The 17,289-nt window shown below is 35.6% G+C and overlaps 1 protein-coding gene across 1 annotated transcript in view; it reads left to right on the forward strand.

The window, feature by feature from the left end:
- The window catches only part of LOC113053030 (receptor tyrosine-protein kinase erbB-4-like), a 300,154-nt gene that overhangs the window by 229,542 nt on the left and 53,323 nt on the right, over positions 1–17,289 (forward strand). Inside the window, exons 12-17 of the mRNA XM_026217631.1 lie at positions 1,183–1,382; positions 4,057–4,189; positions 8,384–8,477; positions 12,345–12,499; positions 13,827–13,871; positions 16,936–17,068. Coding sequence (XP_026073416.1) covers positions 1,183–1,382; positions 4,057–4,189; positions 8,384–8,477; positions 12,345–12,499; positions 13,827–13,871; positions 16,936–17,068 — 760 coding nt within the window. The remainder of the gene's footprint in view (positions 1–1,182; positions 1,383–4,056; positions 4,190–8,383; positions 8,478–12,344; positions 12,500–13,826; positions 13,872–16,935; positions 17,069–17,289) is intronic.

Below are 17,289 nucleotides of genomic sequence, written 5' to 3' on the forward strand. Positions count from 1 at the left end.
AATTTTTTTGCAGTCCACTTAGAATTCAACATGGAAATCATTTTTGTTTTTTATTGGCATTGATTGTTTTGAAATTCAAATGGTACTTACATGCCTGTGTTTTTATTTCTGTAATAAATATGGCTTTCAAGCCAACAGTTAATTTGGAGGATATTGATGGTTTATTGCAGGTATGTTGTTTACATGAGAAAATCTGTGTTACAAGTTAAACAAAAATTCCAATAAACAATCATATTTTGAATTTAAATAGTTTCTTTGTCTTGAGTTTACATTAATTATTTACATTTTACATTTACATATCCAAAAAGTTTCTGTCTTTTAATTGCGATTAATCGTGATTAATCGCGATTAATTTTAAAAAATTGTGCGATTAATTAGTTAATTTTTTTTAATCGATTGACAGCACTAATATATATATATATATATATATATATATATATATATATATATATATATATATATATTATATAATTTTTTTTAAATGCCCCCAAATGTTTCCTGGTACAGCATATTTTACAATTATTAATAAGGCTGCAAGCTGTGCCTCTAGGAACTTTTAGTATCATGCCTTGTAGCCGAAAATCTTCTTGTAACTGTCGCTTTCTAATGTAATAAAACAATTTATTCTCTGTAGCTTTTGTGAGAGTTCTTTTGATTGTCCATATTTGCTTCTCAACTTTAGCACATGCATGTGATATTCTTGCACTGTATATGTACCTGTAACAGCTCTATCATATTCGGTTTTGTTTGACCGTTTCTAAAGGCTTACTGTAATTGTGTTTAAACACAATTTTGTACCCTCCCATACAAATAAATGTACTTAAAATCAGGGGGTTGCATAAAGGGTTGAATAATTCTGACATTTGTTACATTATATATTAACATTATCAATTTTAATATACCACTAAACTGTTACAGATACAATTAAAAAATAAATTCTGAATCTTCATAAAAGCTTACATTTTAAAATAACAGTATTGCAGTCAGTGGGGGAGGGGTGTTAATAATTCTGGTTGCAAATGTATAGTATGTGTAATAAAAATAAAGAATTGTTGACATCTAAAAATTAAATTAAATTGATTAAATACTGTGCATTTAAATGAATCACAATATTTTATAATTAAGTGAACCCCTCTGTGAACAGTGTGTAAACCGTAACCTCTCCATTTTTCTCGTGTTCAGTGGTATCTCTCTTCTGGTGCTGAAGCAGCAGTGGATTTCCTCACTGAAGCTGCAGTCTCTGGGTGAGATCAGTGCTGGAAACGTGTACGTCACCAACAACAGTCAACTCTGCTTCTACAACACTGTCAACTGGACGGGACTCTTCCGCACCAGCACCCAGAAGGCCCTGATCCGCAACAACCGCGACCCCAAGGAATGCAGTGAGTTCATCACTCTGTTTTGTTGTAGTTCTAGCTTTTTAATTAATTAGATAAAGCCTAGCATAGCAACATCTTTGACTTGAGGTCTGGTCAAGAAATACCTACTAAGTGGGGTGTCTTACATAAAAATGTCATTTTATAAAAAGCAGTTATTCCAGCTGCTGTTTGTTCTGGTTCACCCGAACCATAGTGAGATTTCACATCGTCTCACACAGAGCTCGCTGACTTTGAGGCAGTAAACTCAAGTCACTTTGTAAGGTGCTGGCGCAGCTCCCTTATACCCGTCTTTTCCGCCTGGTTCAGTGCACATCACTGAGCCTAGCGGGGGTCATGAGGGCCCCGGGTTCCTCTGCAGATGGAGGGGGTCAAGAAGTGTCAGATGATCAGAGTCTCACTTTTCTGTGAAAGACGAATACTGATCCAAGCCCCCTACTGCGTACTCCCTTTATACCCTCCAAAATCACCCTGAGATTCAGAACACAGAGTTCTTTGAGGTTTTTTTGTTGAAGACTTGAAGAAATGTGGAACGGTGTTACCATTAACCTGAAAAAGACCACAAATGCTTCAGGTTTATGCCTGGACCTCCAGTCTAATAATCCATTTTCTGCTAGCGTCAAGTTGCTTCATAAACGATCACAGGAAATTAATTGCAGGGAGACCCTGCAACAATTTTATGGCATTTCAGGTAACTTTTTTCCTAGGAGAAGCTGTAATCATCACAGGGAATTTATTTCACCTCTGTCTTTATAAACTTTCTCTTTTCTTGCTGCTGAGTGATGTTTATGACTATCTAAAAGCTGTTTTTCCCCTTCTTTTCCATTGCACAGAATGTTGTGATGCAACAGTAATCATTAATGTCTCAGGGCAACTGTAGCCTTTTGTGGGCTTTGCAATTCCCCTGGCTCTAATCTATCTCCCTGGAAACCAAGCTAGCACTGCGTCTGACTTCAACACAACCCAAATTGTATGCTTTCAACCTGGTTAAAACTTTGAAGTTGGCATCTTTTTGATCCATCTGCCATGAACGTACAGCTCCCACTTTTCTGTGTCGCTCTTCATGCTGTTGGATTCCTGCTCTAAACACCTAGTTGGTCCTTGAACTAGAACATGTTGTTCACTGAGAAATGCTGAGATGTTTGTATAGTGCTCCCTGGAGTGCTTTTCCATGTTATTGCTCATTCATTCAGCAGTATTTACAGAGAATTAGTCCTCAAAATAAAATGCTACATTATGGATGTTTTCTTTCTTTTCTAATTGAAAGTATTTTTTTTCTTATATAGGCAGCAATATTTTAGCAGCATAACTGTTTGAGTGAAAAGTTTACTTTAAAAATGTATATGAATGCTGAGATGGTTAGTATTTGATTTGTCTACAGTTTAGTCGTCTTTGTTGTTTTTGATGTTTTAAATGTATGCTCAATTTGATTAATTTTTTAAAAAAAGTAAATAAAGTTTAATATCAGCAGTACTTAAACAGCATAAACTGGCTGCAAAGCACAGTTAGAGTTGTTCCTAATTGCAGCCTGAGCTTCAATGGAAGCAAGAACATCTGACTTTTTGTTCACATGCTCACAAGTTTGCTTACATTTCACACTCTGTATACTCTTAGATGATGAAATTCTCATTATTAGTTTCAGAAGTTTGTCTGTTGAGGAGGATGTCTGTGAGACATGTTGAAGTTGAGTCAGCAGTATTTATAAAACACTTTCCCAGCTGCTGCAAAATCCATTGCCTCAGTGGGTGGGCGACCGGACCATTTTGTCCTCATTTCAAATTGAAATACAGCGGTTCACATACATCCAGCTTTTTACAAGCATAATATATCCATGACCGCACAAGTAACAGATGGCGTGTGCATTGTGTTCAATCATGGTTTTACAAAGAATATCTTCCCTCTATCAACTGGATGTTTCCTAGGGATGGACTGACAACACCATTCTGAGACAAATTTGCTATACATCGAAATGCAGCTGCGGACAGAAATTAGTTGTGACACCTTGAAACAGTTGATGTTTTGATAGAGAAAAAGTCAATTAGAGCAGTCAGACTTAAAAATGTCAATACTGGTTTAGAATCAATAATAATAAAAATAAAAAAATAAAAAAAAATATATATATATATATATATATATATATATATATTGCACAATTTGCATAATTTAAGCAAACTTAAATTTTACATTTTATTCTAAAATTATACTAGTGCTGTATGTCATATATGGCCATAACTATACAAATAAAATAAAAAAAATTATTATATTAAAATCACATTCAATTCTGTACACAAAATAGAACTATGAGGTTGGTAGGATTTTTTTTTTATGTTTTACAATTATTTTTAAAGGCTTTCTATGTTCACCAATGCTGCATTTATTTGATCAAAATATATTTTTTTAATAACTTGAATTTTAATATATTTTTTAAATGTAATTTAGATCTATGAATTTTAAGCAGCTAGTAGTCCTGTCTTAAGTGATCCTTCAGAAATAATTTTATTTCTTAAGTATTTTTGTGGAAACCGTGATAGATTTTGTAGAACATTCAAACAAATCGCATTCATTTGAAATTATAAATTATATAAATATAAACTTAGCAATGTATATAAATGTAGGAGGAGTTAGTTATTTACCGACATTAATGGTCCTGTATTAATAATAATCAGCATATTTTTTGCAGTTTTGGATCGTATGATATGTGATCCGCTGTGCTCTGATGCTGGCTGCTGGGGTCCGGGGCCTGACCAGTGCTTGTCCTGTCGGTTCTTTAGTAGGGGACGTACCTGTGTCGAATCCTGCAACCTGCACGAAGGGTAAGTTGTTAAACATTACATTCCCACAGAAATAATAAATATAACTCCACAACACTTTATTTGTGCAGGAGTTTCACTACATAAATCTACAAATCTCAAGGATCACAGGTGCACCCAAGCTATGTTGTGGGATTATTTGCATATGCTTCACAACATTGTTTATTAATGTTTGCTTGTAGAAAACGTGTATTCCTAAGACTGGACAATAGCTAGCTCTTTTCTCCAGGGATTTCACCAAGATTCATGTCTCCATCCTCTAGACAAACAATAACAAAACAGCAGAACAGCACGTCCCCTGGCTTTGGAGAGCAGGTTGCAATGATGAAACGTAAGCTCGGTTGAGCTGGAAAACAAATAACAGTGTTTGGGTGAGCTAGATGAGTTGGGTACATCTTCTACCTTATATGACGTCTACACCAATACAGCGGTGTGTGGAGCACTGTGACAGAATGAAGAACTGAGTAAAGCCTTGGTTTTGTTTGCACAAAGGCACAAAGATTTAGGCCAGATAAACACACACACACACACGTACAAGTGTTTCTTCAACCGTGGGCACGTCTGACCCTGTGGACATAAGAAAATAAACTCTTGAAACTTTCACTAGTTTATTTAATGTGTATGCTAGCAGTGTCCAACATTAGACACATGTATCATAATGTCATCATTCCTTAAGGTGAAAAAATATTACATTAATTTATGCTTTTATAGTCTTAATAAATGTTTAAACAATTTAATAGTACCTTATGTTTCATAGACTGGCTCTGTGACAAATATAAAATAATGTAATCTAAACTTTAAATGTATAGTTCATACAAACAGTTTATTTCTGTAATCATTTACTCACCTTCATTACATTCCAATCCTGTAAGAATTTTCACTTTGAAAAATGTCTCATTGCTTTTTTTGTTCATGCAATGAAAAACAATGGGGTCCAGTGTTGTTTTGAACTGCACTGACTTTCATTGAATGGACACAAAACAGTTGAAACTGACATGAGGGTGAATAAATGACAACATTTTAACTTTAAATGGTGAGCTATCCCCTTAGAGGTATTTAAAAAGAGCACAACTAGTGTAGATATAAAGTGTTTGACTAAACACACATGAAAGTAGAGTGCGTGGATTATGTACGGCATAGGAAGTGTGCCAAAACACTCTAGAAAACATATTATTTTTGGAAGTCTAGGTCTTTTCTTGTTTCGTGAGCAGCCAGTAATATATTGACCGTGTATTTATTCATGTATTGTCTTTGTGATATTTTATGGTACCCTGTGTCTTTATCTCATCATAAATTCCTAAACAACCCAGGATAAAACTAATTATTTTGTTTTCCGAGGTGCTGTAGATTCAAAAAGTTGAGTTTTGGATAATGGTGTGCTGATGTTCCTGACAGGCTACTGAACTAGCTTAACCAGCATGGTTTCCATCTTTGCCAGAATATCAGCCAGTACCAAACCAGCATGACTTCATTCATTTTGGTAGCGATTGTTTGTCTAATTCTTTAAACAAACAAAAAAAATGGTTTGGCATTGATAAGCTCTTTCTGTTGGTTTACAGAATTGGAATAAGTAAACACTAAAGCTGTTGATCAGTGCAGTGAAGAAGGTAATTTACAAATTGATTTTGAGTTCTCTCTTTGTTTGTTGTGTGCTTACGTACTGCTCGAAGGGAAAGATGAATATCAGCTTTTGACTGATTTGACTGAGCGAAGTAGCAAAATGTATTTTCTCCTTTGCCCAGAGCTAAAACAAGACAATAAACAAGCGGCATCGATTTTCACATTCTAAAACAACAGCATCTACCTGTTTAAATCAGAAGCTTGTCCTCTGTGTGTTTTAACTAGGCCAAGCATGGATGGGAGCCTGTATTTTATATGTATGCCACATCATGTTGGTTGAAAGTGAATCAGAACCAGGGATCGTACACCCTGCGATCGTCCCACATGATTCTTTTGCCTTGCAGACTGGCCGGTTCAAGGCCCAAGCTGCTCACCAGGCCCTATGTGGTCGAGAAGCGGGAGGCAGGTTTGGAGAGGTACGGCACGGCCACAGTCGCATCACTGTCTCGCACTGTCATGTCTGCCTACTCACCCGTCCCACATGCTTCACCCAGTGCTCCAATATCTGTGCTGTTTGTGTGTGTGTGTGTGTGTGTATGTATACAGTATATATTTATATATATATATATATAGAGAGAGAGAGAGAGAGAGCGAGAGATGTGTTTTTGCAGGGTGATCTCAGAGTCTGTGTTTTCTCTGTCTCTCCACTGGTTGTCGACCTCTGCGGTCACACTCGCTGTTCGCACAAGATGATTCACTCTGTGTTTGGGAACAAACAACACCCCCCAAAAATAAAATAAAATGAACAGACCTACTGTGGTGTGTTTGAGCTCTATCAGAAAGTCTTTGAAAAAGATGATGACAGTTTTTGTTGTGCAGTTTTGTGGTTAGTGCTAAATACAAGGAGATAGCGTTCAAATGGCTTTGGGATCCAATCTCGGATGTATTGCATTTGAAGTGAAAATGGCCCTATGAAATTGCTAGTGTTTTTTGAATTTCAGACAATGTTAAGATGAACATTATGGTTCTAGAGTTTGCAGTCAGTCATTTTTTTATACTTTTATACTGAAATGTAAACTTTTATTCAGAAAGGATGCATTCAGTTCATCAAAGGTGACAGTAAAAGCATTTACAGTATGGTGTTCCAAAAAATGTAAATGTATTACCATTTTGAAAATATTAAGCAGCATATCGGTTTTCCAAATTGACCATCAGATCAGCATATCAGAATGATTTCTGAAGGATCATGTGACACTGAAGACTGGACTGATGGCTGCTAAAATTCAGCTTTGAGATCAAAGGAATTATTGACATTTTTAAACGAATTAAATGAAAACGGTTATTTTAAATATAATCTAATTTTTCACAGTATTACTATACTCTTTTTTTTGTAGCAGCCTTGATGAGCATAAGAGATTTAAAATATACATATAAAAAATATATATATATCATTCTGACCCCAAACTTTTGAACAGTAGTATATCTTTTGTATTTATCTCGTGAATCACACTTCTGCTGTTGTTTATCAGTCTACAAAATCCAGTCAAGTCATGTTAATATTTTTTCATAGTAGTATTAATACATTTCACATTTTTTTGTTTACTTTCATTTGATAAACCATTTCAGTCAAGTATTGGTGGTTATACAGTATTGGGTCTCCACTTGTCCAATGAAAAATCCATGTCCTTGTGCAAAACCAGTTGAGAACATCTGAGAGAGAAGACGGATTGAGCCATCGTTTTATTTAATGGAAAAAGAAAAGCCCTTTAATGATAAAGGGGTCTTCAAAAAGCTGTCCTCACAGTCTATTCAAAATGTGCTGTGCCTTTTAGATAAAGAATAACCAATTGTCACTTAATTTAGCACTCAATGAGGTATAACACGTCAATAGTAATAAAAAAAAAAAAAAAAAAAAAAACCTTTGCTGAGCCACAATCCTCCACTTGTCACACCAATGGATGTCAGCTTCTAAAATGTCACTACCATTCTTTAGGAGACTGATGGGACTGGGAAGCGACTGTGTTTGCCCATATTGAACCATTTTGTGATCTTTTTTTTTTTTTTTTTGAGGTCCCTGGCTGATTTTCTCAGTGTGGTGCTTTGAGGTGTCCCTGAATGTGTTTGATGAATTGTCACCTCAATAGGTGGTGAAGGCCGACTGTTTGCTTCTGGTTCATAGTAACTGTGTTTGCCAGCTGTGGCAGCTGTAAGCGAAGTGCTATAAACACCCGGCGGATGTGTTAGATTCTACTGTTGCCTCCCTCCGGCCTTGCAGTGCCTCAGGTGTTGAATTCCCTTCGGCTGCACTTTCACAATCTGCCTGTCTTGTGTGTGTTGGCTCTTCTTTTACTGCCTGTGACTTTCCTCATTCAGGTCCTGAAATCTGAAATGTATTTAATGACCTCCAATATCTGGTCTGAAAATGGGAAGTTGTCTTGTCTTTAAAAGGCTAGTAACTGAATAATATAGAATCTTGGGTAGGGAATCCTTGAAGAACTTTGAAAATGTACATGCCGGGTTTTTTTTTTTTTTTTCTCCCATCTGAACCTTGAGTGTTCTGAAGTGGTCATTATATGTCACTGTAGTGTGTTATGTTACCTCATGTTTGTCTTTGTTCCCTTTCTTTCTGTTTTATAGGGATGTACGCGAGTTCGCAAACGGTTCAGTGTGCCTGGAGTGTGATGCGCAGTGTGAGGTGGCAGATGACAACGGTCTTACCTGCACTGGGCCTGTGAGTTCAGTCTCATTTCTACCCTGTTACACAAAACAATAAGCCTATAATAATATCAGTCTTTCAAAACAACCAAACTAACATAACTGTACCATGGAGTTTTGAACATTGTTTTCATGAGTGCCAGTTTAATGTCATGGTATATGAATGTGGAATCATTCAGTACTATGGTATTATAAATTATAATAGAGTGCCATGGTGTTTATACTGTTCAAAAGTTTGGTCAGTTTTGGACAGTAAATTGCTTGAAATACTTTTACAGCAAGACAAATTAAATTGATCATAAGTGACATTAAAGACAAAAGATTACAAAAGATAATGCAGTTTATATGAACTTTCTAGTGATCAAATAATCCGGAAAATAAAATATTAAACACTAATAATAAGAAATGTTTCTTAAAAAATATATGATAATAATAATAATAATAATAATAATAATAATAATAATAATAATAATAATAATAATAATAATAATAATAATAATAATAATATTATTATTATTATTATTATTATTATTATTATTATTAACATTAACATTAACATTAACATTAATAATAATAAACTTGACCAACCTTAAACTTTTGAATGGTAGTGTAGACTTCAGAATTAAAATCTGATCAATTAATCTAATAAAACTTTTTTTAACTTTTTTTTACATTTCTGTCATATATGAAGTGTTCTTTTCACAAGACTTAGTCAGAGACAAATACGTCTAGGACAAGTAGCATGTGAGTTTTTTTTCTAGCCAACTTTACTAGCGTTTTTTTTTCTTTCTGTATTTGTTATTCTTATAGCAAATTAATTAATTAGCTGATGAATTCAATTTAACTGAATATTTAATATTTGTGGCAAAATGGCCATTGTGTCAGTCACAGAAGTAATATTGTGTTCCTTATATATGTTTTAACATTATATTGTAGTGGATTAATTTTAAAATATCTGTTGTAGCAGAAAAGAAAATATATAATGGATAGACCATTGAATCTTTTTGATTTGATTCTTTCATGTCTATAAAAGTTGTTATTATACTGAGATTTTGTAATTTCACTCAAATTCACAACAAAGCTGACTTTTCTTGCATTTGGAGCTTTGTAATAGTTATTTTTTGATTCTGTGAGTATTTCATTTCAGTGCAATCTCTTTCAGTATCTATTAGCTTAAAGCACAAACAGAGCTGAGCGGCAGACGCTGCCTTCGATTGGCTTGGCCCCGTGATTAATTGAATCCCATGTTGAAGTGTACTTTTGCTGCTAGGGGATTGATTTTGCTTCTTGTTAATTTAGTGAGAAAGTAGATTAAGTTGCCTAATCTTGGCAAGTGTTTACAGAGATTCCTGCCCCAAAGGAGACACCTGAGATTGGGATGAATAAGATGTTCGGATGTCCATGAATCTGATCGGGTTAGAGAGACATTACCTCAGATGGGATGTGTGTTTAGCACTGCCCCTTTTTCAAAACAGCCTCAAGCGCTTTGGTTTAAATTAATGACTACGTGCCAAGGTGTGTACGGCCGTGTGCTTATGTGTGTTGCCGAAAGAGGATTTAGGTGATCCGTCTCTAATGCTCTGAAGCCTCGGGCTGTTGTCTGCTTGAGTCAAACAGAAAGGTCTCACTAATGACACGATTATGAGCTCTCTGAGACCCATATCAGCACAAACATAGTCAGAAACAAACTCTAGAAAACTGTGTGCGTGTCCAGAATTATTTTTGCTTGTGCCTAGACATTTATATGACACCTATACTCTTCTTCATGCACACTCACACTTAAAATGTTTGTTGTTATTGCTACAGATTAACTGCTGAGTGCTCTATACCTGTGAAACAATCAGCAACATCTGTTTCACAAAGGCATAATTAAACAACACTAACAAACAGTGTTTTGCGTGTGGAGAGGAAATGGAGATTTGTGTGCAGCAGGTGTCTGGAGAAGCAGCACAATTAACTGAGAAAGTGATTCTGCTTTCTAGCTAACCTAGTCCTGGAGGAGCTTTACATCCACCTTTATTTAATCTGTGAGCCAAGCTACACCTGTTTTCAACATTCTAAATGTTGGAATAAATGTGACACACTGGGCCATCGTATTTCTTGACACATTTTTACTTATCAAGAAGGACAGTAAGCTTTTTCAGAGCTAAAATAACAAAATGATGCTTATTAGGTGTCGGATTAATGCATTATGTGTTTTATAATCTTGTGCTCCCAAAGAGAAGAATGGGAAATGTTGTTATGTTGCCAAGTGAAACCAGCTAAATAAGTAGTATATTCTGGCAAACTTTATAGCAAAGCACAGTGCATGCAAAACAAATTAAACAGTCAACATTTGCAATTAAAACTTAATTACGACCAATACTGTTTTGCTTCCACCAGGTTTCTTTAATTAACATGCCCCCAAACTCAGTGAACATCCAGAGTTTCCCCACTGGTAATGACAACATGCTGGTGACGTTCATGCATGCTATTCTCATAAATTCAATCATTTTGATAAGACTTGAAGGTAGAATAAATGCAATAGATTTATTAATATCTAAAATGAATAATGCAGTGCTGAATAGAGCAGCATGGTAGTCTTCAGAGATTTGCCCTCGTTGTGTTTGAATGTTTATTCATATTCAATTTTCAATGTGTTTTTTTTTTTTCTTTTACCACTTAATAACAATAGTAGAGGGTGGATGAGAAATGATGAGGATAGTTCACCACAAAACAACATTTCTGTCTTCATTCTCATGTTTTTCTTAACATGTATGAGTTTTCTTTTCAAAAGAAGATGATTGTAAAATGTCTTTTTATTGTCAATTCAATGAAAATGTTGTGCAGGACCAGTGTTATTTTAGCATCATTTTATAATATTATAGTTGTTTTTTAAATATTGTTAAAGTTAGTAATGTTATGTTTATGTATATATATATATATATATATATATATATATATATATATATATATATATATATATACATACATACATACATACATTTTTAATTTATCAATTTTATTTAATTTAGTTTTAGTTATTTTAGTATGCTAAACTAAAGCAAAATGGGAAAGGACACCTTGGCAACCAGCTGAAATAATAAGTTTACTTTTTAATATTTTATTATTATCATTTATTTTAAATCTTTTCTTTTTAGTTAATGTTTTTATTTGATAAAACCGTTATAATATTTTTACAATTTAAAACAGTAGATTTTTTAAATAGAAAGTTCAGTAAAATAGAAAGTTCAAAAGAGTAGCATTTATTTATTTTAAATAGATAATAAATGTCTTCACTGTCCCTTTAATGCACCTTTACAGAATTTCTTTAAAAAGAACTGACACCAAAAATTTGAACAATAGGGTATCCCCTTTTAATTCTGATGGAAAACTGCAGGTTGGTGGACCTGAAGCGGCATCTGTTGCGTGCTGCCTGGCTCCCATGCCCATGTCTGGGTGCCGTCTGCCACTTTATTGCATCAGAGGCAGTTTACAGCATGAAATGAAGAGCAGCTTTAATTGCTGCAAGGCATTTATTCATCTCTCACAAGAGATTCACTCATAAAGAAACTCTATATCAACCTCGGTCTCAATGAGCACAGACAGATGCACTCACATACAGATGTTGAGTGCATAGAAGAGTACAGGGTATCTCTTCCTATTTTCCGGGAAGCGTTATTTGTCTTTCTGTTTGATGAGGTGCTCGGATGACTCTAAGGGTGCTCATATTGATATCCAAGCTAACAATTCCCCCTCTTCAGCCTCCTCTCTCCATATTACTGCTATAAATCCTGCGCCGGCTGATTGTTATGGTCATTGTGTGTGTGGTGAGGGATGGTTATTATCCATAGTTGCTGGTATTTTATGTCTCTTTTCTCCTCTCTCTCTCTCTCTCTCGCAGGGTCCTGATCACTGTGTTAAATGTCTTCACTTTAAAGACGGACCCAACTGTGTGGAGAAATGCCCTGATGGCCTACAGGGAGCAAACAGCTTCATCTTCAAATATGCTGAGGCCAACAATGAGTGTCACCCCTGCCATGTCAACTGTACCCAGGGGTATGAAAGTGTTTGTTAAATGTTTGCAATTTGTGAGTGTGTGTGGGGTGGGGATATATCAGTAGCGGTCCAACTAATTCCTGTGCTTGTTTGCAACGTCAGTTCTACCCTCAGGAAGTTCGGATTGCCTATTTGTCAGCGCACTGACCCTTTTTTAGAGCCCTTGTGTCCTCGGAGTTGGCTGTGCATAAAGCATCATTAATTTTAGAGGAAGGAGTTTGCCCTTGCTGCGTCTCTGCCGTCTAACTTTAGTCTAAATGATAACCATCAAACTCTCCGAATTTATCCGGCTGGGCACCTGCAACTTAACCTCAATCCCATGGGGTTACATGAGAGATGGTTCAGATTTCCTGCAGAAAAAAAAAAACATTATCCGCTCAAGGAGTTTTCACACTGAGTCATGGATTCACTTTTCTTCCTCCTGTGTCACATGAAAGCCCTCAACTGCTGACTGTCGTATCTGAGATCTCTGTCAGCCAGGGACGATCAGTGATGTTGAGCTTTGAAATGTTAGCAGCGAGCTGACAAACCGACAAAGCAGTGAGCATCAGGGTGGAAAGGCAGGAACTCAGACGTCAAGGAAAAAACATAAGAGACAGTTATTAAAATAAGTCTAGCACTGATAGATCTGTGATGAATTGTGGCTATATAAAATGAAGTAGCATTGAGATGATTTTAATGTGTTTTTTATTTGATCATTAAGTTGCTTAAAGATAGTCATTAGATTAGACTGACAATCTTTACTCGTCTTGTGAGTATGAAAGCATTTAGATGGAGCACTTGATCTAAACAGCATATCTAATTTAAACTTCAATAGCAAGAATGTTGCTGTTAGATTCTGTATGATTTGCTTCTTAGAATTTTTTCAAACTGTCTTTTTAAATTAATTGATTCATATTTTGAGAGCCTGGTACATTGATTCATGGTAGAACATCAGAAAAGTTCACTGGATAAATAATTATGATGCTTTGTACATATATATTTACATCTATCTATATATGTGTGTCTTTCTGTGTATTTATGTACCGAACCACACTGTATTTTGGGGATCTTTTTTTTTTTTTTAGCTAAATCTGACAAAACCTTCTTTTCGGTACATCCTCGTTTGTAGAAATTGTATACAATTGTATAAAAAGTTATATATATGTATATGTATATAATATTGTAAGAAATACAGCAGTTTTTCGTTAGCGTTAAGTTATAGAATTTATAATGTATAGATGTATATAAAGACAATAGAAGTCTATGTAATGACCCCATTTAGATCGCTAAGTGTGGAGTTATATAAATTTTCTGTTTATGTTCATACATATTTTTATTGTTTCAGATGCACAGGACCTCGTCTGCAAGACTGCATTGGCATGATGGACAGGTACACACATTTATATATATATATTTAGGTGTTTTTCACCTTTGGTGGACAGGACAAAAAGTGAACAGACAGAAAACAATAGGAGCTTAGAGAGGGGTCAGGACCAAGAAAGAACCTCGAGTGTGGCTCCAACACCATATATAAATTGTAGAAGTTTTATTTTATTTTACTTAAGTCTTAACTAGACCATAAACAATGTCTTAAAGCAGAAACACATTTCACATATACACACACTCATCCTACACATACATTCTCCAAGGCACCGTGACTTCCACAGTCATCAGGTTTGCAAGGTCAGAATTTTTAAGTTTCTTTCTTATCTTTGTTTTCTGTATTGCTCAGCCACCCTTAAGCTATCATTTATTCATGCCATCTATTTTGGTGTTGTGCCCAGTGTCCAGTACTTGATTCTAGCCACACTGGCATCCATAGAAAATCACTGTGTCTGGAAATCCTTGACACCACACAGTTCAACACACACACACACACCTCCACAGTTATGTATATGTATCATATTGGTGATTCAGTTGCAAGGTTTCTGTGCACAAACAAATATCTACGTTGAAAAAAAAAAAAAAAAGTTTTTCATTTTAACATTTAATATTCATGCAAGATGGGGGAAAGGAAAGTTATATAATGACCAGGCCACAGTTCTGTGATTAATGCGCTGCTGTGAGGTCTGTGAGTGTGTGCGCGCACACACACATTTGCTTCATGGCATATTTGATAAATTGATAACACTTTACTTTGCTCTCATGGGAGAGCTGGAACAAAATACCATTAACTGCTCAGAGCAAATGCTTTTGCTGTTTCAGATCTGCCATTATGTTACACATAGTCCTGGCAGGGCAGGGAAGCTGAAGCTAGAAATAATTTGTCTCAGTCTTAGACATCACAACCATGAACGGTTCATGGATTGCTTCAAGCATATTGAAATCAACTAAGGCAAAAGCTTCTCACAAGCTTCAGTCTGACTGGATCTTTTTAGATGATTTGTTTTGAGACAGGGCACATAGTTTTATGTTCCCTGGAATATGAAGACTTGTGTAGAGGTTCTTCATTAAGCACTTCTAATGATTTTTTATTTTTTTTTGCCAGAATGATCTGTAGTGTGAATTAGGCTTCCACATGATATGGCATGATTGGGTTGTGTCTTATCTTGTCTAGGGCATCAGGATCACCACCAGACCTTCAAAAATCCCAGTTTAAGCTCTCTGTAATTCGTGTTCTAAGTGTTTCTCTTCAGACTCTCTCTTGCACATTTGGAAAAGACATGGCAGGTTACATAAAACAAGATGTCAGACATCCTGTCCTCCTTCCCCTGCAATATACGACAGTGCCACACTACGTGCTGACAGCAATGCAGTATCAACATAATTGCCTGCTCATTGTCAGTGTGAGAGAAGCTCCCTCATGCATGTGGGATCTATACACTCACACAGGCTTCAGAGGGTGATGGTATGCACTCGACTATGGTTTTCGTGGCTCATAAGCTTTGTATTGTGACTGCAGATCAATATCGAATTAACTGGAGAGATTCTCATCTCGCCCAGAGATAATCTAGCAGTCTATCGCTCGTCATGCCTAGGCAATGCTTCACTGTCCTTGCCTTATTGAGTGGGATTTCATTTCCATTCCACAAACTTACAGTTCCAAATTTACACAGGAAGGAAGATCAAACACAAACACCTTGTTTCAAGGCACTAAACTCTGACTAATGTCATGGTTGCAATAAAATATAGTTGTTTTGCAATTTAATTATGCTATTTTAAAGAATGCAATGCTAGATCCAACTTTAAGATGTAAAATGCCAGAGATATCAATCTGATGCATGTTTATCTAGACAAATAAATGTAAAATAGCACAGTTATTATTTATTTATTTCCATCAAAAAATCAAAAAATATTTATTATATATGTATATATAAAAATAAATGAATTGACTTCATACTTGGGCCTGGGACAGTTTTTTGGTTCTGTCCTCCAGATGGCAGCTCTACTTTATATCCATGTGATGTTAGGAATAAGCATGAAGACGTGCAGAGACAATTAGATAGCAAGACTGGAGTTGGATCTGTTATAGGAGAGTATGAGCTGTGAATATTTTGCAGTCTGTGCTGTTTTAGTGCTGCCGTCTTCTATGCTAACTGAATTAGGCCTGTCATTGATGCTAAGGAAACACTTTCAGTACAACTCAGAGGAGGCTGATGCAAGATGACAGCAGTTGGAAAAGATTTTTCCAGATACATCCAACAAAATATCTCCTTCATTTGTGAGTGTAAGGTTTTGTTCAGGTTTCTGCTCATTTCTGGGATATTGGCAATTCTCAGCCCCCTTCTCTAATGACTCTACTGATCTGTTCTGCTCTTTTAGTGTGTGTCAGTGGCTCTCAACTATAAAGACAAGTCTGCTGAGTTTTTATAAAAGTGTTCAATTTAGTACATTTTAAACAAGTAAATAACAAATAAATGTACCACGGGTCAAAAGGTAGGATTTTTTTTATTTTTATTTTTTTATCACTTATGCTCACCAAGACTGCATTTATTTGATCAAAATTACTGTAAAATGATAATACTGTGAAATATCTTTGCAATTTAAAATGTTTATTTTCTATTTGAATATGTATTAGAATAATTAGAATGATTTCTGAAGGATCATATGACACTAAAGATTGGAGTAATGGCTGCTGAAAATTCAGCTTTGCCGTCACACAAATAAGTTACATTTCAGAATATATTAAAATAGAAACCGTTCTTTTAAATTGTAATAATGTTTCATTATATTGCTCTTTTTACTGGATATTATGGCTAGGTGAGAATATGAAACTACTGTATGTTATGTATTCTGTACTTTTGACCAATAGTGTCAATAATTTAATAAATAAATTGATGTTTTTATTTATTTATGCCTTTAATTTTAAGGAAGGCTGATATTAACATGTTTTGGTCATGAAGCAATACTAGTTGAGATGCACTGGTTTGTGTGATGTGGGACCAATTACCTAGTAGTTTATTGTTATTGCTTTTTATGGCTAATGTTTGTTTTCTCCGTTGTGTTTCCCTCAGGACTCCCCTCATTGCAGCCGGGCTTATTGGGGGATTGTTTGTGGTGATCATTGTGGGTCTAAGTGTTGCCATATCAGTGAGAAGGAAGAGCATCAAGAAGAAGAGAGCCTTGAGACGCTTCTTGGAGACTGAGGTTAGACACGGTCCATCTACTTTTCAGTTTTTCCTCAAGCTTGGATTCAGAAAACAGACTGAAAACACCCTAAAGACGGCTCTCTCAGCCAATTCCATGGGGCCTAAAACTCCCGAAAGAACTTGAGAGTGTGTCAGAGACAGAACAAGAAACCAGACAAGCGATTATGACCCATGGCTCTCTGTATGTCTCTAGAGATGGTTCTTTGCGAGGAAGTACCC

This window comes from Carassius auratus, chromosome 34 (assembly GCF_003368295.1).
Source record: "Carassius auratus strain Wakin chromosome 34, ASM336829v1, whole genome shotgun sequence".
In the NCBI taxonomy this organism is placed as follows: domain Eukaryota; kingdom Metazoa; phylum Chordata; class Actinopteri; order Cypriniformes; family Cyprinidae; genus Carassius; species Carassius auratus.